The sequence below is a fragment of the Ursus maritimus genome, unplaced genomic scaffold, assembly GCF_017311325.1.
Source record: "Ursus maritimus isolate PB19 unplaced genomic scaffold, ASM1731132v1 scaffold_14, whole genome shotgun sequence".
In the NCBI taxonomy this organism is placed as follows: domain Eukaryota; kingdom Metazoa; phylum Chordata; class Mammalia; order Carnivora; family Ursidae; genus Ursus; species Ursus maritimus.
This window is the reverse complement of record NW_024423786.1, coordinates 14202242-14227632: the sequence shown is the minus strand read 5'-3', so window position 1 is coordinate 14227632 and position 25391 is coordinate 14202242. Positions and strand designations below refer to the sequence as shown.

The 25391-nt window shown below is 39.0% G+C and overlaps 1 protein-coding gene and 1 long non-coding RNA gene across 4 annotated transcripts; one reads left to right on the top strand and one right to left on the bottom strand.

Moving 5' to 3' along the window:
* Positions 1–574: 574 nt before the first annotated feature.
* Positions 575–25106, bottom strand: CRBN (cereblon). Of its 3 annotated transcripts, XM_040628535.1 has the most exons (12): positions 24990–25085; positions 23611–23739; positions 20545–20657; positions 19718–19920; positions 18726–18875; positions 14652–14811; positions 6435–6497; positions 5143–5227; positions 4173–4288; positions 3473–3537; positions 2680–2811; positions 575–1603 (listed from the first exon to the last, which is right to left on the bottom strand). In XM_040628535.1, exons 3-12 carry the CDS (start codon positions 20626–20628, stop codon positions 1423–1425), a joined length of 1239 nt encoding a protein of 412 aa, XP_040484469.1. In that variant the 5' UTR covers positions 20629–20657; positions 23611–23739; positions 24990–25085; the 3' UTR covers positions 575–1422. The 3 variants fall into 3 exon arrangements, with proteins under 3 accessions (XP_040484469.1, XP_040484468.1, XP_008701381.1); XM_040628534.1 differs by lacking the exon at positions 23611–23739 and having other exon boundaries at positions 24990–25106; XM_008703159.2 differs by lacking the exon at positions 24990–25085 and having other exon boundaries at positions 23611–23760.
* LOC103674269 lies at positions 11712–17956 on the top strand. Its single transcript, XR_571591.1, has 2 exons — positions 11712–12280; positions 17676–17956. It is a non-coding gene; the product is annotated as an uncharacterized LOC103674269 (long non-coding RNA).
* Positions 25107–25391: the final 285 nt, after the last annotated feature.

Sequence of the window (25391 nt, the reverse complement as noted above, 5' to 3'; positions counted from 1 at the left end):
AGTTATTTCAGAGGTCTTGTTATGTATAAAACCAGCTTAAAATAGTGTTATATGTGTTTTTTACATATCAGAAAATTTTATTGGCCAGTGTGAGTAAACAAAATAGAACACTCTGAGATTACACCCTTCAGGTGGCAAAAGTAAAAGCAGTGTGCCCTCTCTGTGACAGTGACGAGATACTCTGTGCTTCTGGAATAGTGTAAGGCTGTGTGAACAACTAGTACAGTCCTGTAAACCCAAGGTTCTTAGGACTGCAGAAACCCTACAACTTGGGGACGTCCCACAGAACGGACAGCATTCTTGACTTGCTTTTCATTTACCTCCTGTACGTAAATACGCACCATGAGATCTTTTAGGCATCACAACCACTGCACGTTTGGTAAAAGAAAATATTAATAAAATAAAACGAGATTTAACAGTCTGTTTTTGGCCTCATACATTTTTCCCCATTAGTTGAACTTTTCCCAATTATGTAAAGCAGTGAAGTCCTATCAAAACTGAAGTTAATCACACAAATGTGAAAGGATCCAATCAATCAACACTTGAACACAGAAGCAAAGAGGTAGGTGGCTAATCAGTCTATCTAGAGCTTCATTTTAATGCTTAAATTATCGACTTGTGAGTAAATATTTTACAATATTTAAACAAAAAAGATGTGTAATATTGTTTGCTCTTAAACTTTACTTACAGATTTTCAATTTACATGGAACAAAGGTGCTTACAAAATACAGTCACTTGTAGCCTGATTGATTGAAGGGAGGTATGTTTTGTTTTTAATATCTCTGTTCCATATTAGTTTAGGTTCAAATTGAAGTTTGGAACAGAATACCCAGGGTGTTCAAACAAACACTGAGCAAATACTAAGTTACTGTTTTTCCACTAACAAATGCATAAGGAAATGAACACTGTTTTGGGGCTCAAACTGCATATTTTAACTCTTTAATATTTTGAAAATTTACAAATCAATCAGTATGAGAGAAACTCAAGAAAATTAAAGCCTTTCTTTGCCTCTTTCAAAAGGAACACGTACTTGGCACTCTAGCTTTGGGAACTTCTGCCAGTGAGAGCGCGGATAAAGACTTGCTGTTGGTTCCATGTATCAGGAGCAAATGACTAACCTCGTGCTAGAGGAATTACAAAGGTGTATTGTGCAGGAGACCCATCTCCTCCCTTCCAGAGAGGTCTTCGTGTCCTAGCAGGCCAGAGCATAATGGTACTAAGGTAGATATTCCTAAAAACCCAAGTTTTTTAGACTGCTTTTCTTCCTTTAATTTAAATCTTCAAATATCCTTTGACTAAGAAACTGCAACCTTCCATGTAATGTTGCTTTTTTACTTAGGTATGCATCAAAAGCAGTAATTTCCAAAGTAGATCTGACTTTACAAGACCAACTTGATAAATAACTATCGCTACCATACTTGTTTATAAGCAAAGTATTACTTTGTCAGGGCTTATCTCGTCTTCAGTGTCTGGGATTGTGGGCAACAGAGCAGATCGAGTCAAACCCCAAAATTTTTGAGGTGACATGTCTTTTTTGGTGGCTGTAAATTTCCATCCAATATGGCTCGCACAGATCCTACACTGGGCGATGGTCCAAGCATACCTACAAAATTAAAGAAAGGTATCAGCTAAGGAAACACATTTCCATACCCCAAGCCTATCATCGTATAAAGCTGTTACCAAGAGAAAGCTAAATTCTATATGGTTTCCTGAAACAAACTTGATTGTGCTCTTAAGCTGTGTTTAATTTTTTTCTTTCTTGGCATTGGAGAAAAAACTTAATATTAACTCGCAGGTACCTTTCCTTGGTGGTTTTGTATTGCAGTCATGTTAAAAAAAACACTACCTCCAGAAATACATTCTTATGAGTTAAAATGGGGGGGTGGGAGGGAGAGAGACATGAATTTCTCATCTAAAATCTAAGAAATACTTCTCTGAAGAATGATTTTGTCAGAAAATCAAACTATAACTAGAAAAATAAACCATATAACTGAAGCCGTTTCTTCCCCAGCTATATCCCACGTCTATGAACAAGTTAATTCTAGTTTTAATCCTTAACAAGGGTGTTAAATAAAATTGGACAATCCAAGTGATATTGGTATGGTCCTACAACCAAAATGGCAATTATAATCACTAATCCATACTTTGCTTGCTTCTTTCAAAATTAAAAGACTGACCCAGCATTTGGAAGAAAAGACTGTTAATACAGTCGCTCAGCCTTAACTATTTTCAAGAACCCTAACTAGTTTCCAGGTGGTACTGCTAGTCCCAGGCTCATAATTTGAAGGCCACTGGGCTAAATAAAAAAATTGAAGAAAACAAGGATTCAATGGCTCTTCCAGCTGTTTTGTTTGTCACTGCTTAGGAAATATTCTCTTGTTTGAAATATTACAGAATATGGTTCAGACACTGTTTTACTGGGTTATATAAGCCAGCTGGTTTTCAGAATGAGCTATCCAGAAAAATCTGGATTAATGCATAGTTAATTTAAGGATAACTGTGTTGCCAACCTTCTTTGTTTAGTTAGAGTATGCCAAACTAGCTGTTACTAGCCATTCATAAAACGAGCATTTAAATAATTATTCATCTCACTGTTTTTTATTACAATTCTAACAAATCTGCTTAGGACTCTGTCCAATTAAGGCAACCCCCCCCCCCCAAAAGTAACCGCCACATTACCCAGGAAACCAGCTGTGCTCTGTAGAAGGCCGGCCTATCAGATTCAAGTTGGAAGCTTTATACACGGTCAGTGTCTCATGCACATATCCGTGAGGATTCACATAAGCTGCCATCGGTCCACATAAGGATAAACTACAAGTGAGAATCAGCACAGAAGATAAGTCAAAATGGGTAGAAAGAAAAAAATGTCTAATGAGGTTATAAGAGGTAATGTCAGAACTTTAGTATGTAAACATTCAGTCTACATGTTTATAAAACAGGGAGCTCAACGTCATCTAAAGGAGTCTCTGAGAGTAGAAGTACAGTGAAAAGGTCCTATTTAGTCATCCTTGGACAACTGATTAGGCAACAATTCCCTTACTGTCCTGATTTATAATTATTTTAGTACAAATTCATCATAAACACTTGTGTCACACAGCCTCAGTGTATGTTCAGAAGCATGTCCTACTTTACGTTCGGGCCCTATGTGTGCCTAGAAGAGCGTACCTGAGGCATTCATGTTAGGAGGATCACTAAGATGATAAACAGATTATCGAGCAGGAATGGGGGAAAAAAAAGATTGCCCCCTCGTTTGACTTTACCATGCTCATTACCTGTGAATATCTTACATAACCATTGCTGCTGAGTACCCAGTCAGGAAGAGTGTCTTAACTCCCCATATAGCGTTTGCTGAATGATTGTTATTTAATAGCGGGAAATATATGGAGAATGGAAATATGATCTTGACCATAACTATTACAGCAGTTGGGAAAATGTATTCAGGAGTATACTGAAAACGTAATAGAGCTCTCACCTGAATATTTCATTTTTGGTTGTTATTTCTGTTTCTTGACATTGTTTACAGCAAAGAGACGTACACTAAAAAATTTGAGAAAATTAGTGGGGAAAATTTACATTTGTTTAATTATGTAATTACACAGCTCATCAAGTAACTTCTCTAAAGTACTGATCCCTCTAAATATCACATTTTCCTTCCAATCATTCAAAAACAGAGTTCTAAAGTAGGACCAAGAAAACCCCTGAGATCTGACACATATTCACTTATAAAACTACTGACTTTGTAGGACAAAGAGTGACAGATACATACAAGCACACACACTCCGTGTAGAAAAGGAGTGTTTTTACAGACTGTTTGAGGGATGTAAAAACAATCTACGTGTCTGTACGATCCCAAATGTCTAAGTTATACTTTAGATATGTGAAACTAGCGGGGCGCCTGGGTAGCTCAGTCAGTGAAGCGTCTGCCTTCGGCTCAGGTCATGATTTCAGGGTCCTGGGATGGAGCCTCACATCGGGCTCCCTGCTCAGTGGGGAGCCTGTTTCCCCTCTCCCTCTGCCCCCCTCACTTGATCACTCTCTTTCAAAAAGAAATAAAATCTTAAAAAAAAAAAAAATACTAGCAAACAACTAGTTTTCTAATTGCATGACTACATGACGGTCCCATAGATAATCAAGCCTAAAACAGGTGTCACAAACATGGTCGCTTTACTCACTTTATTCATGATATCTAGTTCACAGCGAAGTCGCTGGATGGCACTACCAATTTTAAGGAGCTGAATCCTTAATACATCATCAATAGGAAGACAAGCAGCTACTCTGTAAGAAAAATCTTAAAGACATGGTGGTTTTTCAAGTTTTAAATTTTTGAAGCAGATAAGTATCAGATGACATATGAATAAGATGACAATGTCTTTCTGGAATAAACCCTCTCTACAGGGTTCCCAAAGAATGTATTTGACATAATTATAAACAATACTAAAATACACTAGCTAATCGAGTATATACTCTTAGGAAGTTCTAAAATCTTTTCCCATAATTGGTTTTAGAAATGTCTGTCTGTCTGTATTTATTTAGCTAGCTAGAGCTAGCAGCACAGGCGGGAAATTTTATTGAAGTGAAAGCACACTCTCAAGATGTGGGAGCAGTGAGCACCAGAGAGCTGAGCCTCGGGGTTTGGGTGGTTGTTTTTTTGTTGTTGTTTTTGGTCTTTTAAACATGAAAATCAAACCCATGGTGTAAGACGTCAATCTGCTAAAAGACTAGAAAAATGGCTACAGTAACTGTACTTAATAACCAGACAGATTATACATACATAAGATAAAGTCTTAGAACTAGGGTCCTTTTGAAAGCCATCTTAAAGTTCACAGAGAGAATCCTGACACTCATGTTTTTGAATGTGCCCCATTTACTGCAATTTGGTCTTTGGCCGTAACCACCCTGAATGCAGCCGATCTCGTCTGCAATTTGTTAACAGGAAAACTTTGCTTAAGACTGGAGTGCTCACAAAATTTAAGAACTTTGTTAAAATTACCTAAAAAAATACTCATTTTTTTTTAATGCTCAAAACACATGTGTATGCCTTTTGGAGCGAATAAAAATATTAAACTAAAATTTTTGGTTTCATTAAACAAAAATATTTAGTAAAACATCAAAGGCCACAGGAAGGAAGCTGACTTTTCATACCTATTGGATTTGAAGGAAGAGAATCATCTTTTAGATTTTCATCCCATTCACGTAGCTGTTTCTTGATTCTATCCATTAAAGTTTCCTTGTTTAAAGTAAAAGCAGCCATAATAAGGTTCACAGACGTTTTAGAACTTACTGCCAGATTTTCAACTCTTTAATAAAACTAACATATTAGTAGCAACTTAAGTCCTCTACTAAAATTTGAGTCCCAGTTTAAAAATGTCTGTTTTCTTATGCTCAGATGATCAAAGCCCCGGCTCGTGCGCCTAGCACTAGGTTGGCTTTCCAGGCCTCTCTCCTCCACGGTCTCTCTGCAGTGGCACGTGCTGCTGACTCACTGCCTTCTAGGTGTTCTCTGATCAACTGTGGAACTGGCCTCTCTTCTCCTTTCTAGAACAGCTTTTCTGACTCTGTTCGTAGGGACAGTGTCTCCTATAAACTTCATGAGCACTTGCTACCTACATACCTTACTTGGCACCTATTTAGTACACAACAGTGCCTGCTATCTTTTCACAAATGTATGCAAACAATACTTGTCTGCTGTGTTATCTGTAATGGCCCAAAGCTGCTGCAGGACAGAGTAAACTGTAGCTTCCTTTAGACTTGTGCTTGTGGTAAGTGTTCAACCTTCTGTGCTTAGTCTTCCCAAGCAAGATTCCGCATCTGGGGTGAGTCACTAAGGGAAATGACTAACATTTGTTGAATGCCTACTGTGTGCCAAGTACAATAACTATCAGTTATCCCCGTTTTTTAAATTCAATTTATTTAGGTGCCCCAAACCACAGAGGGGATGACAGAAAAGCTGCAAACACAGTCTTTGTGTCTAAAACCCAGATTCTTTGAACAATTCCAGTTTAAGTTTACAAGGCATGGTGATGCCGAAGTATTAAAATTTGAGGAGCAAAACACTTGTGGATGTAGTAGACTAACTGGGGATCAGGAGACAGTAAGTTCATACACTTGTTTAGGAAAAAAACCAAAACACTGTATGCGATTCTTTAATTTTCTAAATCTACCTACACTCACCACATTTCAAATCCTTAATAGATCCCAAAATGTCTCATCTTGTCCTGAATTTATAAGCCACTAGAAACTGGGAAAATGAAAAATTCTATAGATTAAAGGCAAAGTACATCCAATAGTATCTAATTCCTTCATGCTCTACCTAAATGTAAAGGATGGCATTAGTTCTGAAAATGAGATAGCACTGAGTATGAAAGCCGAGGTTTCATTCTAATGACCCTTAATTATGACAAGGCTTACCGGAAAAAGAACAAGGTAATACTTACAGCGTCATATAAGGAATACAGCCAGCGAGGCCATGAAGTCAAATTTGCACAATGAAACTTTCTCTGAAAACAGAAAAAAAGTCACTTAAAAAACTCTATATAATTCTTATAGTGCAAAGAAAAATATCTGAAAATTGACTCTGGCCCTGGGAAAGATTTTTTAATTTCAAAAATATGGAACATTTTGTAGATAACCCTGTAACAGATGATTTTCTATTAAATTTGACAATCATGTTTTTATATCTTTCAATTTATATTGTAACTAGAATCCTCACTCTTACTGGCAAACTTTAAGTATAAAATTTCAATGCCAAGCAAACTTAGTAAAATTAAGAGAACTTGAAGAGTAACTAACTTCTGTTGATCACGTTATCTGCTTTTATACTATTGATTAGTTGCCCAGTATACGCAGTGAAAATTCAAAATATCCAAATGGTCTTTGTGTAAAAATTTAAATGGCTTTCAACTGAATTACCATGGAGGCAAACATAAGAAATTAAGCAATTCCAAGAAAACAATGATCATACGCTAGAGACTCAACATGACTAAGTCGCCCATTTCATAGAATTCAGGGAAAGGGGAAACCACTGGGTATGTCTTCCAATCGTTGTATTTTAGAATCCAAATGAAAGTATGCCTAAACCCATAGAAAAATGTGAGTCGTACTTAAATTCCATTAGAATTTCTGTGTTTGATAAGAAGGCTCAATAATCATTAAGATGTCAGTTGTCAAAGCATATATTCAATGTAATACCAACAAGATTGGAATTTGGAAGCATATAAAGTTCATTTGGAAAAATAAATGTATAAAACCTACCAAGAAAGTCTGGAAAGAGAAGTGTTCTATAGCACAAAAAGATAAGACTGAGAGAATGCACTGCAGTAGTGCTGTTAACAGCAACGAACTGGAAACAACCCAAATGTCAAGGAACAATAAATACACTGTTGTGTACGAATATAGGAGAGGATATGCTGCACTTGATCAAGCAAGGCATATCAAACCCACGGAGGACGAAGGATGATTACATCTTTCTCAATGAAGAAAACAACCTCCATAGGTATAGATATTCCTACTTTTGTAAACTGTTGACATCGGGCATGACACAAGAAAAGCGGGTGGGAAAGGAGGGAGGCGGCTCAACATGGACTGTCCCAGAGTGGAACAAGAAGAGCAAGCTAGAAGACTTAACAAAATGAAAGGGAAAACCTATGCTTGCACCTGCAAGACCAATGGATGGGCAGGAAATGGGGAAGGTACACAGCACATGTAGGAAAGACCCGGGGGACTTAGTTATGAACTAACTCTTGTGCTGCAGAGCTCACATCCTACTCTCTCCGCAATGCTATGCTTGAAGACGTCCAGAATCTAAGATGAGACAATAATGTTCCCCTTCTGTGACAAATATGGGAACTTCAATTGTCAGGGACCAGGATGCTAAGAGGAGGTCAAGAGTTTGCTTTAGGGATGTTCAGTTTGGAGCTGCCTCTCAAGGGGTCATGATAATTACTTTTAAATATTTTAGGGAACTACTACATGGATGAGGACAGACTTGTTTTTCAAGGCTCAATAATCAATGGATTCTTTAACGAGAAAAATTTTTGTTTCAATATAATCCTTCTTGTATTTGAAGCTACTAAAATATAGGTCTAGGATGGCTTCCAAAGTGATTTACGCCAGAGGAGCTAGAACACAAGACACTTAAGTTACTCTCCCTAGTTCTTTATGTTTAAGATAAAAGACTAAGGCTGAGGATTTTTGTCACAGTTCCAATAAATACAACAGAATAAGCACACAGACTAAAACCATGGTAAAGCAGCCTATCAGGCGTCCCCGACTATTCAGTAATAGCAAAGGCAACCACTGCACGTCTTACAAAAATTCTCTGAGTTTGGCAGCATTATCCCCGTTCTAAAGATAAGGAAACAGGCACAGAAGGATAGTAAAACTTGCCCAAGGTCACAGTTCATAAATGGGGAGTCACTAGGCTGGGCATCCAGGGAGTCTGACTCTAACCATTATTCGAATATTTAAAAAATATTTTGAGCACCCAGTATGTGTCAGGCATTATCTTTAGGCATTTGGGGTATACCAGTGATTAAAACAAAAAAAGACTAAAATCACTGCCCTGTGGAGCATATATTTTAGTGCAGAGCAGCTTACTTTCTGGTGGCATACTCAGAATTACAAAATGACAAAAATCCAAAGAAGCTTTCATGTGGCTGACTGACACATACTACACACTCCCATTCAGTTATTAATATACGCTTAGAATGATGTGAGAATGATCGTTTTTGCAATACAAAAGCATATAATTTTATTTGGCACCCATGTCAAGATAAAGAGGAACCAAACCAATTTATTCATCTATAAACATTCCTTCCCATGAGACCATAAGGTGAACAGAGCGTGGCCCGCTAGTCTACTAAGAGCAGCGCAGCGGGTTAGGACGCGTGCTTGGTGACTGTGACCAAGCTGCAATGCAGGTGTCTCAGTTCTGGGACTTTTTAAAGTGAGGCAGCCAATAAAATTCTTATCAGGATTATCTTGACAGATTCTAAAGTTCTATTTACGGATCAATTAAATATATTTATCCTAATATTTTGTGATGTGCTTTATACAGTCAACTATACAAACTGAAGAGAAATATACCAGAAAAGACTAGCTAGCTTGTACAGAGCAAATAATGCCCAAATTTAAGCCATTTCAGTATCTCAAACTTAAAAGTCCAATTTAGGCTTCTGGCACAACAGCAGAGGTTCCTGTCTTATAGCTGGGTAATAGTGATGGTAAGTTCTAGCAACGTATGGGCATTCTTCACACATATTAACATCATGACTTACTTCATAAAAGGGCTATACCTCAAAAAAATGTTAATACTAGCCCAAAAGTTAGGTGCTTAAAAATGACCAATGACTGATTCTCTAGTGAAGAAGTATTCACCCTGGGAACAGGATTTACTATTGAAAGCAGGCAGAAAGGCCCTTAAAATGAAATCTGTTACCTCAAGATAATCCATCACATTCTTCCATTTTTAAGCTTCATAACTATAGCTCCAGCTTTGCCTTCCAACAATGTGCAATACTAAAAAAATGTGAAACTCCCTTAAATGGCTCTTTGAAGTGCAATGAAATTGGAAGAGTAACGTAAAAGGCAAAACATGAATAGTAGGTCATCACCACTGATATAGTGACCAAAGGTGGTCATTTACTGTATTAAATCCCATCACAATCAGCAATGTAAATAATGAAAATAATCTACCCAAGTAATTCAAAAGCTACTAGTTTTTGTTTCCTCCTTCATTTACCAAACCCCTACTTGCTTGTAAGTGGAATGGAAGGATATGCTCTTTCCTGCTCTGAGAGTTCTAAACTCCTCATGGCAGATACACAACTACAAGGATAAGATGGACGCCTGGGAAATCACAACTCTGTCCACGGAAGTCCCTGACTACACAGAGCCTAAGATTCCAAGACTTTTTTCTTCTTTACTATAAAATAGGCAACAAATGTTATTGTTCTACTGCTCCTATTATTATTCTGAGACAAGACAAAAACAGATTCTGAAGTTCTTTGGAAAGGTGAAGCCACAGTAGCCACAAACACCTTGAAAAAAGAGAAGACCAGTAAGGGGGTTACCAGTCATATTTCTATTTACAAAAATTATAAATTGTCAACGGTTGTAACAGTATTGTAGAGGTACACAGACTGACAACAAAACAGAAGGAAAAGAAGAATCATCAATTTGGTGTATATGATATCTGGTCATATCAGTGACGGAAAATACGGACTTTGCTAACAGGACAATGGGGAGCCATCAAGAAGAAAAGTAGAATTGAATTCATACCAGGACAAACCATATGTGGATAGAAACTTAAAAGTTTTGATTTCCTTAAAAGCAATGAAATCAACAATCAAAAGTAAAAGATCACATTTTTAATATTTTTTTAAAAAAATAAAGATTCCTCCGTACAGGGAAGTCATTTCTAGCTATAATTCAGAGTACAGAGGCATTAACAAAAAAAGGTAAATTCAACTACATAAGAAAAAAAACCTCTCTGTAATATGCCAGAGACCAAGTCAAAAGGGAAAATGCTTGGAACCTATTAATTATAGACAGGGTAAGTTTCCTGACATATGAAGAAGTCCTAAAAATCTACAATGGGGCAAATACAATGAACAGATATTTCCTCACTAACATAATGTAATAAAAAATAGTATAAAAAATAAATAAAATTGTACAAGTATCTTGGAATAAAAAAAAACAAAGGAAATACAAATTGCTATTTAACATAAAATGTTATATACCTCGTTCATATCGAAAGAATTTCAAATTAAACCTCCAACAAGATTCTGTATTTTACTTGTCAGATCATCAAAAATTAAGCTGGACACTACACTGTCCGTGAAGCCGGGATCAGGGTACGTATAGGAACAACCTCCTCAGTAAGGCACTCGGAAATATCTGTCCCAATAACAAATGCAGCTTCCCTATCATCCCATGTCTCAAAATTTATCATATATCTATGTGTCTGAAAAGTCACTGTACACTGTCATCCTCAGGGGACTAGTTCTATATGTGATGGTGCAGCCCCGTGAGAGAACACTGTGCAGCTCCAGCAGCAACAAGGAAGCTGGGCTCCAAAAGCTGGTACAGAAGAATCTCTGTAAGAGAGGATAAGGTCCAGGACAGTATGTACCCTTTCACATAAGAGAACAGAACGCGATGAGAATATTTGTGTCTTTATAGAGAAACTCCGGCAGACTTGGAAACTAACATGCAAGCCCGCACTGGAGGGCCCTGCCCTTTGGAATCAGTGTTCAGTTCTTCCCTGTTCCGTATGAGCGTGGCTTATAAATTTAACAAGACTAGAAAGAAGAGCATCGATCACTTTCTTAATTTGTTTCCACATTTCAATTCTTTTTACATTTCATATTCAACTCTTTTCTGATGAACACAGTAGAGCCATATAAAGGAACGATATAGTCTGGGTAAGAAGGGAGTGCACTTAAAAACGTTTATGTCGGGGCGCCTGGGTGGCGCAGTCGTTAGGCGTCTGCCTTCGGCTCAGGGCGTGATCCCGGCGTTCTGGGATCGAGCCCCACATCAGGCTTCTCCGCTGGGAGCCTGCTTCTTCCTCTCCCACTCCCCCTGCTTGTGTTCCCTCTCTCGCTGGCTGTCTCTCTGTCAAATAAATATATAAAATCTTTAAAAAAAAAAGTTTATGTCATACTCCCAAGTAGGTTAAAGAAAAGTTTCCTCACTGTGAGAACCCCGCTATGATAAACACGGTGGGGAGTGAAAGGCACTGTGAGAGGAAATAAGTAAATATTAGTTTCAAAGATCAAATCACTGAATAAGGAACATTTCCAGATGGAAGTGAGTTCTGGAAGAGTGTAACGTGATGATAGTGGCCTAACTCCTTAGTGATTAGGGACACCTTCTCTGATGCAGCCCAGTCGGAATGGAAGATGACACAGGAATACCTGTGGAAGCTTAACTTTATGTCATCTGGAATGTGCAGTTCTCAATGGCAAATGTGAAGAGAAGTGTGCACAAACAGTTTCAAGGTTCACTGAACAGGAAGACTACCCTCCGAGACCCTCTAAGTATCATTTCTACTGAAAAAGTGTGTGGCAACCTGATAAGCTTGGGCTGGCTTAGAATCCTGTAAGCATCTCCCAATTCTGACTACCTAACTACTTCACAGACCTGGAGACGAATGGATGCACTGCTTCAGATCCTGAGGGGAAGTACGAGGCAGATGTGAATCAACTCTAAGAAGAGAGGAGTGAATTGAGCCTTAGACCATGTAAAGACAAGCAGTGTAATGTGATCCAGGCCTGTGGTAAGTTAGCACCCGGCTAAAGGCGCGGTGAGCCGAACCACCGAGCAGGACCAACGCACGTGGAGCTCCTGCCAAGGGCATCCACCATCCCCTTTCCCTTCACTTTGTGAGCAGCTCAGAGCGGTCACCTGAAGTAGAACAGAGGTTTTAGGTCATCTGCAGTCCAAAATAGATCAGCTAGCAATTTTTCTTGGCCTAGTGATCTAGACCCAAATTTCACAAGCTAACAAACTTTACTCAAATTTTAAGCAAGGGAACACGTTTAACAATCTGAAAAATACATGGGATGAAGGGATTCTATTTCCTAAAACCTTTTATGCCTCTCTCCTTCCTTAGTACCTTCTGTTTAGTCCTTGGCAACTCTGAATACGAAAGTAACTGAATGCTAATGTTTGAGAGTCTAGAATTATTATTATTATTATTATTATTATTATTATTATTATTATTATTATTATTATTATTATTATTATTATTATTACTGGAGAAGTAAGACAATAGGGAAAAGAGGACCTGGTTCCAAACAAACATACGCTTCTTTGGTCTTTGCATGTCTGGCTCTCCTTGCTTGTGCTAAGCCAGTGACAGCCTTGTTGCAAAGGCCTAATCCGGAATTTACTGTGAACAGTAAAGCTAAGGTGCTTTAGCCACAGAACAGGAAGAATTCAATCAGTAATTCACACAAAAATTAGAATAAAAAAGCAGTCTTATTTGTTCAACTCATCACGTTTAGGTTTATGATGGCAAGATCCCACAGACAAGGACACAAACTAGCACAGAGCACTTAAGTCAGGAATGAACTACAGTCACGCTCACCCTATGCTTACCACTTCACAAAGCAAAGTTAGGATTTTTTAATGGGTAATTTTTAACAACCAATCTTAGTACAGAAGAATGATATAAATCAAAATACTTGGTATCTCCTACAAAAACAAGCCCATGGTTGAAATACACAACCGTCTAAATCCTGAGATGATAAATAGCAGCATCTTGACGCAGTTTCCTTGCCACGTAATATCTCAGTACCACCTAGTGCTGAACACACTAGGCATTAAACGACTTAAAAAATTCCAAAGTCACTCCCTGGAAGCCCATGTACCTCAGAGCTGACTCTGACATGCTTATTTCCACAGTGATATTTAAAATGACCATGACGACAAAATCTTCCACTGTTCTACCACTTAACTAAAACAAGGGTAAAGGTATATTTAAAGTGTCCCTATCAGGTCTGAAAAAAGAAGGATTGCCTAACTATACAAAAGTTGCCTATAAACTTAAGGCACTATCTGTTAAATCTTCAAAAATATCAGTGTCAAGGTGGCGTGGGAATCCTTAAGCAATCTAACACGCTTATTAGATTCTTCTTAGAAACACTCATTGAAACACAGAAAACCATGTCTCAGATTGTCCAACTGAGATCCTGATTAACAAGACCAAGAAGCCTATAGACACCTGGTTATGAGCCTGCTGCCCGCCCAGCAGCCATCCTCACAAGGCCCTCTCTGAAGACTGGATGAATTCTGCCTCAAGAACACTGACAGCAGTGGTACACTGACTATCTCAATTACCTATATTTATATCTAATTAGGATCCTATGCTAACTTACTCACAGTTAAAACCTGCACTACTTGACAAAGAATAGGGGCGATTAATGCACAATTTTTCAGGTTAAAATAGAAATTGTCTCCGTATTTTAAAAAGATAAACCTCAAAGAACCTATATTTCCTAAATTTAAAAACAGATAGTCGTTTCCTTTAGACAGGAATTTTATATTCAAAACTGATACACCTCAAAAATGAGTAGGAACAGGCTTCATCAATATTTTTCGAAGAGTGATCTAGCCAAAAGCATACGTGTAAGAATTAACGCCGAAACAAGGAGTGCTTTAACAGAGCACACAGTCTCAAGCCAATTTTTGTGGTGTCGACCACACTGTATAAAAAGATGGCTAAAAAGCTTTTCTTTCAGAAGTCCAGAAGAATTGAAACACACAATTACTATGAGCTATTCAAAACTCTTTGTGAAGGTAATGTGTTTGGATTCAAGAGCCAAACATCTGATATGATGGTAAGAGATTTAGGAAGAGATTCCTCCAGAACTAAAAATCACAGGCGATTAACCAATACACAACTGACAGGCATAATAGCAAGAACACCTTACAGTACTGTGACATTTTACTATTTCTGCAAACTGCTTTCACATAAATGGCTGCCCACGAAACTTTCAGAAGCTCTAGCTTTGATCAAATGCAGCGTAGTATTACCACAGAAGGTGTCTGGGGAACGAATTGGGAGACTTGTGTTCCTTGCTTAAATATAGGAAAAAAGCAACCTGTCTTCATTTTTTGAAGTGCATAAAAAATCAGTTTCTCACCTTCTGGTATTTCTGCCACCATTTACATGAATACTGGTCTTCCCATGAGACAGGTTTTGAAGGAAATATCTGGCATTTATTGAGGGATTCTAACTGAACTGCAGACATGGTTGAAGGCAACACACATTCAGGAAGAATTTGCACTTTAGCTTGCTGGATTCTAAAATAAAGAGAACCAAGCATGGTGTTCATTTTTAAAATAAACTAACTCAAACTATTAAGCTTCTAAACATTATGGGTCATTTTAAATACTAAGATTTTCAGTTTTCTTTTTTAAACATATCTATAGGATACTGATGTTGAGATGCAAGAATCTTCAGAAAATACTGTATTTCATAAATCATACCGAAGTTAAAATCAAAGATAACCTAAAGCATGGATTTTCAATCTCACTGTGAAATGCAAAGGGAGATTTGTATATTTCAGATAAATATAGTCTATTAATGAAACAAAATTTAAAAAATCAATATATAATCATCAACTACTACTTGATATTTCTAAATTAGTTTCTTAGACATTCTTAAATACCCTACCCCTCCCGCTCCCCATCTGCTGCCTGGCTCTTATACCTGTCCCTTCTCCTAAGTCTAATCTAACTGGAGGAGTGGGTAGGTAAAGGAACAGAAAATCAAGAACCCATTTATGTGGACAGTTAAAACAAGACTATAGAATTACATGTAGCCTGTATTTATATGTGCACTTTTTCTCCTTCTCAAACATTTAACTTGAAAGTGCAAAGAATCAAAACATGCATCATATTATCTTTTTTTAACCTAAAAATTACTTAAACTCCCATGAGAGTGAAGTCACCATTTCCAGATTGCTACTTGAGAATATCATTAACTACAAACATCTTATCATGAACAAATGCCAACAGGAACACTGTACCTATGAGCTATTTTCTTTTGAAGCATTTCTCCTAGAGTACAGCTCATGAAATGTAGAATGTATTAGTACAGTCAAATGCTGGAACAAATCATTATCAGATCATCGATAAAGTTCAATGTATTAAAGTCTGCTTCATTATTAATTATGTTTAGAAATTCTCAAGTGGTTTTTCATATTAATCACTACCTCGACCCACAAAAAGTTAGGAATGAAATTTTGATACTTTTACTTATTTATTAAAAGAAAATGGCTAACTTGGTTAGACTCATTCCACTAACTTCATTTCTTTCCTGCAAGCTCAAATTTATGTCTACATGACTTCCGAAAATGTTAAAAAACAAACATGTTCAAACTATATTCAAATGTCCTTATATTATTAGAACTCGTTAAAAACAAATAAAATCTCTATTCACCTGTCACATGAATACAAATACTTATTTTTAAGACAGAAGTGTGTACTATTCTATAGAAATGTTTAGAAATCTGATTCTTCTTTAAAAGTCATCAGCAACTAAATTATGAACGATGTTTAACTCAACTACCACGTAAGATTTTATTGTATTATGATAAAAACATCAATGTTCCTGAAAGATTGGCTCACCGATCCTTTTACTGATCAGTCTACGGTACCAGCTGTCTGAACTGCCTTGCGGGAATGAGCAATGCTCGCCACTGCTTTTGCTAGACATGCCTGGGGCCTGCTGTACACAAGGGCTAGTTCTCCCGCCAGCTGGGCTCTGTTCTTAACAAAACTACTTCTGTTTCTTTCCAACTTGTTTATAGTTGTTCTGTGATTACAGTGACATAATTTATATAAGTATTATAAAAACCAATGAAATGTGACTTAAATAAAATGGCCTTAATGAATAAAGTTGAGCAATAAAAACTGCTTTCAAATTAGGTTCAGACAGTTCTAATAATTCAGATGATTATTGGTTTCAGTAATGACAGGTAAGAGAACTTGTCCTGTAATTCCAAACAGGGTATGAATCTCCTCATCCTCTCTACATGCTAAGGAATCCTCAGGAATTTCTGAAAGGTTCTACAGTGATTCAATAACACACTTCTCTTTTTAATTAACTTTTCAAAAAAACACAAAAAACACTTTCATGTGTTCAGAAAATGCCAAATAGAGACTCTTAACTTAGAAAAGGTCAAAGGGAAGCACTGTAGTTTTTATATGAAGGATCTTTTACGTGAAAGACAGATGACTATCATCTAGCACCACCTGACTAGAGAAAAGGAAACTGGCTTGATTGCAAGGTGCTACGGAGGAGTTCTGGTAGAGAAGGAGCACTAGTCTGGAAGTCAGGGGACCCGAACCAACCAACTGTTGCTTACTAGCTGCATCACTTTAGGCAAATCACTTCATCTCTCTAGTACTTAGTTGTCTTATTTGGAAAAAAAGGAAACTACCCTACATTATCTCCAACTCACCATTTCTACTGAAGGGAGTTACAGGCCGGAGGGGCAAGGGAACCAGAGAAACCGCACTCCACGGAAGCCTTTTATATTAATAAAGACTCACCTCTGTGAGAGGTCTTAGCAGTGCGTCTATGGAATAATACAGAGAACCTGCCCTTGCCAAGTCTTGTCTAACCCTATCAGTTTCATGTTTCTCTTCACTAGAGTCAAACATATAGTCTTCGACCTGTTTTCAGAGTTAATGGTCTACTGCCATCTTGTGTTGAAAATAGTATTTCCACAATCAAAAGTCAAGAAAGCCTCAGAAACATACTTTTCTCCCAAGTCATTTTTCTTCCATGGTTCCTATAATATACTATTCACAAATAATCAAAATTTTATAAGCAGGAGGATAAGAAGTACTTTAAATATGGAACTGTTAGTGAAATCTGCAGTAACAAAACAGCTTGCTAATTATCACAATGCAGAGCTCTCAGGAAGACACTGTTTCATTCATTCACGCAGCATTTATGGTTCTAAGTGCAAAACATATGCAAGTGTTAGTCATTGTCCTCAGGCAGCTCATCTACTGAGGGAGACAGATACACAATCCTGTAACGACAGTACAGTGTGCTAATACCATGACAGTCTGCACCGTGAATGTTCTGGGGGGACCACTGAGGACTCTGGCACCTCATCTCTCATTTTTCTGTGCCTTCTCTATCCCCAAAGGGTTGCCTCACCTGTCCACTATACTTCCATAATTCAGCGATATCTGTGAATGTCCACCATGTGAACAAAACAAGACAAAACTTCTGAAGTTCCAGGTGTTCAGAAGATATTATCTGTTCAACACAGAGGTCAGATAACATTTTCAGCGTGGCTATAAAGAGACCAATCCACCAGGACTGGGTGAACCCCAAGAATCTGTATCCTTGTAACACTTCACAGGTGATTCTTATGTGCCAGATTTGAGAACCACTCCCTTAAGAGGTAACATGCAATCATCTGGACAAATGCTTATTTTGTTTTGCTTTGTTTTTAAAAGCGTAAAGTAAGGTGAACTGATTTTTTTTTTGTTTTTGATGAGGTTAGTGGTACTTAAAAAGCTCGAACCATGAGAGCCATGCCAAAATAACTACTAAAACAATATACTCAGAGAATTTACAAACTATATGAGGTACAGAGACAACAAGCATTTATTGACCACCTGTTATATAGCTAATACATTTGTGGGTGATGTCGAATTCTCACCAGAGATGGGTGCTAACTGCACATGGTTTCTACGGCTCAGATGGAGCAGCTGGCAGGTGTAACCAGTGTGGTTTTCAAATATCACAGGAATGCTGCAAACACCACAGCTGTCCCGGTGCACACACAGCTCAGAAGCTGGTGGCCTCCCCACTCTGAAGAGAGGCCTTCAATCACAAAGAAGCCCTGTCCCCAGAGACAATGCATTTTGGGTTTATATTACTATTCTCAAACCTGGAGGGGCATGAGAATCACCTAGAAATCATGAAAAATGATGCTGCAGCCTCACCCAAGGCGAAACCACTCTCTAGGGATGGGAGAGGAGGATGAAACTCAAGCTTCTATAGTTTTAAAACTTCCTATGTGGTTCTGATGCATAGCCGAGTTGGAAACCACTAGGCTATACATTCAAAGGAAAGAGAACTAATTCAAAGTTACAAAATATGAAGGGTCAATACAACAGAAAAAATATAAGAAAACTACCTCATTTAATGATGTACACACAGCTTTAAGATCTATGGTATTTCTTACCCATCTGACTGTGTTCTCAGCTCAAGGACTTTGAACCTTTGTCTTCCAATTGCTTTCACTTTCACTATTTCAATTCCGAAATCCTGTTCTTCTCGATAGGCATATATCTCTGCTGTTGTTCCAAACTGTGCTTCCCTCTCCTGGATATTACTTCCAAGATAAATTTTAAAAGGAAATAATTTTGAACATTTAATTTTAAATATGCAAAGTGGCAAAAGCAATACACACAATTAAAAAAAAAAAACCTACAGCAGTTAGCCCTTACTACAAAGCTATTATCATTTTATTTTGAAATCACATGGGGAATGCAGATATAGAAGAAGCCTTCAGAATTACAATTAGAGGAAAAAGAAAAAAAATTAGGTAAATAATAGATCTCTAGTCACTGAAAATGATCTAGGACTGATAGGGGTTTAAACTCTCATTTCCCAAATGAGACACTCTTTTACTTCAGTAGACCATCACTTCTGCTGCTTCATATTAGCAGCATTGTACTGGGGTGGGAAACCCTTGTATTCATTTCCTGCTTCTGCCACTGAATTCCTTCAGTTGCCACCAGATACCTGAAATACCAGTTTGCCACTGGTCTATTACGGGACAACTTATGAACTCTGAGAGAGGGAAAAGAACAACCTACTCCTTTGTAAAAGTAATCCTTTACATTAAAATGTCAAAGCCCTCTCTCTTTAAATAATGATAGTGCTTGAAAATAAGATTCCGGAAATTTTTATTAGACATTAATGATTAAAAAAATTTCAAATACCAGAAAGTTTAATTGTGTGTGACAGTAAATGTCTGATCTGGATGGTAGTGAGAACAATAAAAATAATCCAACTTGCACTTTCAATCTTTTCATCAAAATTTCTTACCTCACATCCTTATCCAGTCTCCTGTGCATGCAAAATAATAGTCAGGTTTGGCTTTAACACTGACCTCTGCTGTGACTCGACATGAGAGAGAATGTGTTAAGCAAATTCATTCTAATATTTTACCTGTATGCAAGAACTGCAAAGGTTCTGTCTTTCTGAATTAAATTCCGCACCATACTGACTTCCTGAGGACGAAAAAGCTGAAGAGGTAAGGTCTGCCCAGGAATCAGGATCATCATCACCTGCGGCAGAACTGGAATAACCTGACAGCTGTCGTCATCATGCAAAGTCCTGCCGTGAAATTCTTCCATATCAGCACCCAGATACTATTTAAGAACACACACAGATATACTGTCATTGTAGATATGTAATAAAAATACAAGCTCAACAGACTACAGAGCAAATCAGATTAAAAGAAATATAAACAGAAGATACAAATATTTATTTAAATAATATGCCGGGTGTATCAGCATCCCACATGAAAACCAAATTCTGATTCTTATGAGTGGAAGTTCTATTATCTTGTGAAGAATGTCTCACAAACAAATTCAAGAGCATTTTTTAGTTCAAAATATTTTTCTTTGACTACGATAAGAAACATCTCTACGTCCAAATATCACAAATGACAACTATAAAACGTTAGCACGTTAACCAACACCCTGGTACCAAGTAGTGCAGAGAGTAAGAAGTATTTGAGTAGCTCCATTACTAGGAGACACATATGGAGGGTGACAATTCTTCAAAGAATTACTCTAGGACATAGCATCAAACTGCTTGAAAATTAGAGTTAAGTATGCGTATCTTGTGGCAAATAGCCCATGTCCTCATCCACAATTCCTACTGTGAGGGAATATGCAATAAGGCTAACCTCAGTCACTTGCTGTAAGGAACCTCCACCTACGGCTACACGTATCTATCTGTTGTATAAGATCTGTTATTACATTACATACTGTATGTGACGTTGGCAGACTGGTGTCGAAATTTATGACATTTGGTTTTTTGGCTTCTTTGCTATCCTGGTCTTCAACTTCCATTTCAATTTCATCTTCTTCCTCACTCTCTGCTGTAAAAGATTATGAGAAAAAAAATGGATGCAAGAAAATGTCAAAGCGATGTTCCCCTTCAAATGTATAAATCCTTCATGAGGATTCTGGGCCCACGAGAAGAGGGCTTCTTCTGAACACCACTTGTATGTGGTGATCTCTACAGCCTGTGAAGAGGCAGCCAGAGGGCTGGGGTCTATGCCGGGCTCTGTCACTAAGCAATTTTTTTTTTTTTGCAGAACAGGTTAAGATTTACATAAAGACTGCAAAGATAGTACAGAGATTTCCTTTTCCTATAGATCTCTCCTCCACTTCCCCTACATATAATATCTTCTATCAGTATAGTATAGTTGTCTAAGCAATCAGTGTTGGCACATCATTAAACTCGACATTTTATTTGGATTTCCTTGTTCTCACCTACTACCCTTGTTCTGTTTCAGGATCCCATCCATGCTAGCACGTGACATTGAGTTGTCACGTCTCCTTAGCCTCCTTGGGGCTGGTTTCTCAAACCTTCCTTGTTTGTCATGGCCTTGACAGTTATGAGAAGTACTAGTTTGGCATTTTATACAGTGTCCCTCAATTAGAATTTGATATATTTCTCATGATTACACTGAGGTTATGTACTTCGGGGAGAACACCACAAGGGGTTAAGGGCTGTGTTCATCACATCATATCAAGGGTGCATACTATCAATATGACTTATCACTGCTGATGCTGACATAATCACCCGCCTGAGGTATTCTCTGTCAGGTTTCTCTACTGCAAAGTTACTTTTTTCCTCCTTTCTACATTGTACTCTCCAGAAGCCAATTACGCAGCACAACTCACACTTAAGAGGTGAGGGATTATGCTCCCTTCTCCGTGAAGAGCAAGTATCTACATAAATTATTTAAATTCTTAAGTGAGGGAGATTTGTTCCACCACACCCCCCCACCGCTCTCTGTCAGTAGTAACTAACTTAGAGACCTTAGACAACACATTTCACCTGATTATGCCTTAGTTTCCACATCGGAAAAATAACAGGCAGGAACAAGACAATCTCTGTTTCTTTCAAACTCTTAACTTTAAAGAGTTCTTACAGAAGATTGGAAGAAGGAAGGGAGGGAGGGAGGAAAGAAGAAAGGCAGGCAGGCAGACCTTTTAGTTAAAATGGAAAAAGATAACATTACTACCCAGCAAAAACACTTCCACAGCAGGAACATCACTTCCTTGGCTGTCACTAAAAAAATGAAATGTCTGTAAGCATTTTCATTCCAATTTTGCTTTGGAATTTTAAATTTAAAAATAAAGTTTGCATGGAACATAAAACATATTTTAAAGCTAATGTCTTAGAAAACTTTCCCCACACACAATTTTTAAATTATGAAAACTAAGCTGATATACTTTAAAAACTTGATATTATTTTTTATTTTTTTTAAAGAACTTATTTATTTATTTGGCAGAGAGAGAGAAGCCAGCAAGAGAGGGAACACAAACAGGGGGAGTGGGAGAGGAAGAAGCAGGCTCCTAGCAGAGCAGGGAGCCTGATGCGGGGCTCGATCCCAGGACTCTGGGACGCTTAACGACTGAGCCACCCAGGCGCCCCTAAAAACTTGATATTATTAATAGAAAGTTAGAAAAGCTATACCAAATAGGTGCTATTCTACTAAATAGGAGTCTGTCCTGTTAATGCCAGCTGTGGGTAAAATTCCTACCCTAGATCAGCAATTCTCCACCAGGGGTGATTTTTGCCCCTCAAGCCATATTTGGAAATGTCTGGAAATATATTTGGTTGTCACAACTAGGAAAGCCCTACTGGCATCTAGTGGGCAGAGGCCAGAGATGCTGCTAAATATCCGACAAGGATGCATCCTGCAGGATAGTCCCCCACAACAAAGACTTTTCCAGCCCCCAAAATCAAAAGTGTTGAGGTTAAGAAATCCTGGCCTAAACAAACTGAATCTCAATTTTGACCTCGTATTTCATGTAAAGGCCCCAAATACACTTCTAAACAGATAAAATGTCATTACAAAATTGTCATTTTCTTTTGTGTATGTCACTATCTAAATCAAATTACCTCCAGCTAGGGTCCTGACAAAAAAAAAACAAATGTTTTTCAATATAGTGACTGCTTTGGATTTTCTATTAAATCTCAGGAATTCCTAGATACAGGGATTGGTCAAAGAGAGTAACATAATTATTTCAACTTATATTTAAATGGTCAGTGGTCTAACACTTCATACATATTTTTGCTAAGAACAGAGAAGTTTCACCAAAAGTAACAACAACAAAAATATCAACCAATTTCCTTATATACAGTAGCCTTTCTCATAAATACGTCCAAAAGCCACTTCCCTCTACTCGACTGCTTATTTATTAACGTTTCCTTTGGCCAAGAAGGATTCTTTGCATCTTAAATGTTAAACTATTTCCTTAGCACTTAAAGAGTATTGCTCTTCAAAACAACTCACACTACACAGATCTAAGGATCCAATGTTTCTTTACAAATAAAACTCGTATGATTTAGAAAAGCTTTATTATTATATCTACCACCTCTCTGGGCCTTCTCACTCCTGGTTCTTTCTTTTTTTAAAGATTTATTTATTTATTTGAGAGAGAGTGCGTGTGCATGCGAGCTGGGGGCTGCGGGGGGGCGGGGAGAGAATCTTCAAGCGACTCCCCGCTGAGCACGCAGCTGATGTGGGGGCTCGATCCCAGGACCCTGAGATCATGACCCAAGCAGAAATCAAGAGTCTGCTGCTTAACCGACTGAGCCACCCAGATACCCCCTCACTTCCGATTTTTTTCAACAAAACACACAGTGTTCGGAATTACCAGGGTGAAGTCTGATGACTCATCTCACGCAGAAGCACCACATGAATGCAAACAGAACATCAGTAACCTCCCTGAAACACTGGATTTGGCACAGAGTGGGGCTGACGTCTCTGAAATAAACAGCTCAGCTCTTCAGTCAAAGGCTGACACACTTACCTTTATGTCAATTCAGCTAGGTTGGCTTCAGGAACAACCACCGACTCTGACTCTGGTTTATTTTTACATAAAACGTCCCTTCTATATGGTGGGCATGCATTCAGTCTTCTCCTCCTTCAAGGCACACAACTCCCAGGGGACAAATTAATCCTTCAAGAAAAGCTTTCCTTGGGGAACTCCCCGTAACCCACAACTGTTTCTTGCAACCCACAGAAAAAAGCCCCCACCCACTGGCAAGAGACGCAAGCTTCCTAACAAATTAGACTCAACCTACCTCCTCGGACTTCTCTTCCACAACCCCATCCTAAGTGTATACTTTCGGATATCTCCAAATCCATTTCACAATGCTTTACCTCAATCCCTCTTAAGGACAATAACAGCATTAATTTATCAGGTCCTAAATCAACTACCTTTTGCCTCATAGAGATTATAAACCTCCTCAAGTACCAGACTGTGTATCATACCCCTTTTCAAGTCCACAACACCTAACTGGCACACACTGAAGGAACTCAGCTAACAGTCCCAGTTTGTCTGAGAGCCTCTTGAAAAGCATCACTTCTATAGCCTTCCATGACAAATTTGTACAATTAATTCATGCATTTTTTTCCTGCCCAGAATTCTAATATAAAGCCAAGGTGTAAACTTTCGTGAAATACAAAAGAAAATAGAAAACTGAATTCAACATCGCACTCCTAAATCTCTCTAATCCAGCATATTCTACTACCTGCTTGAGCTACATGCCTTGAGAAAAACATACCCATACTGTCTTGGCAGTGAAGTGGTTAAGCGACACTGGCTATACTGACAGAAAGAATTGCAGTTCCGGCTCTGCAACTGTGTCACCTTGGGCAAGTCACTGAACTAATCCGCTAATCCATTTCTCACCTACCAAATGGGGATCAGAAAAGTTATGTGGGGAGGATTAAACAGAGAAATGCATGCAAAGCGCTTACTGCAGGGCCCCTGATATGGTAAGTGCTTAATACTTGTTAGCTGTCACTCTTATTAAACAGAAGTCCAGAAAAGTAACGGCTGCTAACCTGTCAGGGTCCCGCATATCCCCTCCCTCCTTCCCCCTCAGTTTTAAGCCGTTTCCTTGGAGCCAAGTTCTGGACACACAATGGACGGAGAGGGAAGGGTCTCTGCCCTTGGGAGCAGACTCCTCCCCGATCCAAAACCCTCGCCCATAGCTTGGGGCGACCCGGCAAGAGAGAAATGCGCCGGGACCCGGTCGCTGGCCAGAGGCCTGACGTGCGGCCGCTTCCCGGAGCGCCCCGGCAGGCCTCGGTGCCCCCCGCCCGTCTCCCTAGCCCTGCCGCGCCGCTCAAGGCTCGAGCCTCTTCCCGTCCCGCCGCCGGGGACCGGCCCCGGGAGGTTACCAGGGAGGAGCGGCAGGTGGTTGCCCATGTTGTGCGCAGCGTCCTGCGGGTCTCTCTCGTCGGCCATGTCTGTTTACCCGCAGAGGAGGCTGGGACAGGGCGGCACCCGGGCAGCCCGGGGAGAGTTCGCACCGCGCCGACGCAGCCGCGCACCGGGGCCACAGCGCCCTCTGCCGGCCCCCGGAGCCCACACACGCGGCGGAAAATGGTGCGGCAGGCCGCAAGGCCGACGCGCGGCGGGCGCTGAAAGCTGTCTCTGCCACTCGTTACTTCCTGCCCGCCGCAGTCCTGGCAGTGCCGTCGCCTGGTTCTCGTCCGTGGCGTGACATTTCACCTGTGGGGAACCCGAGGCTCGGGTCCTTGTCTCCACCTCGCTCTGAAGGGGTGGGGAGCAAATAGAAA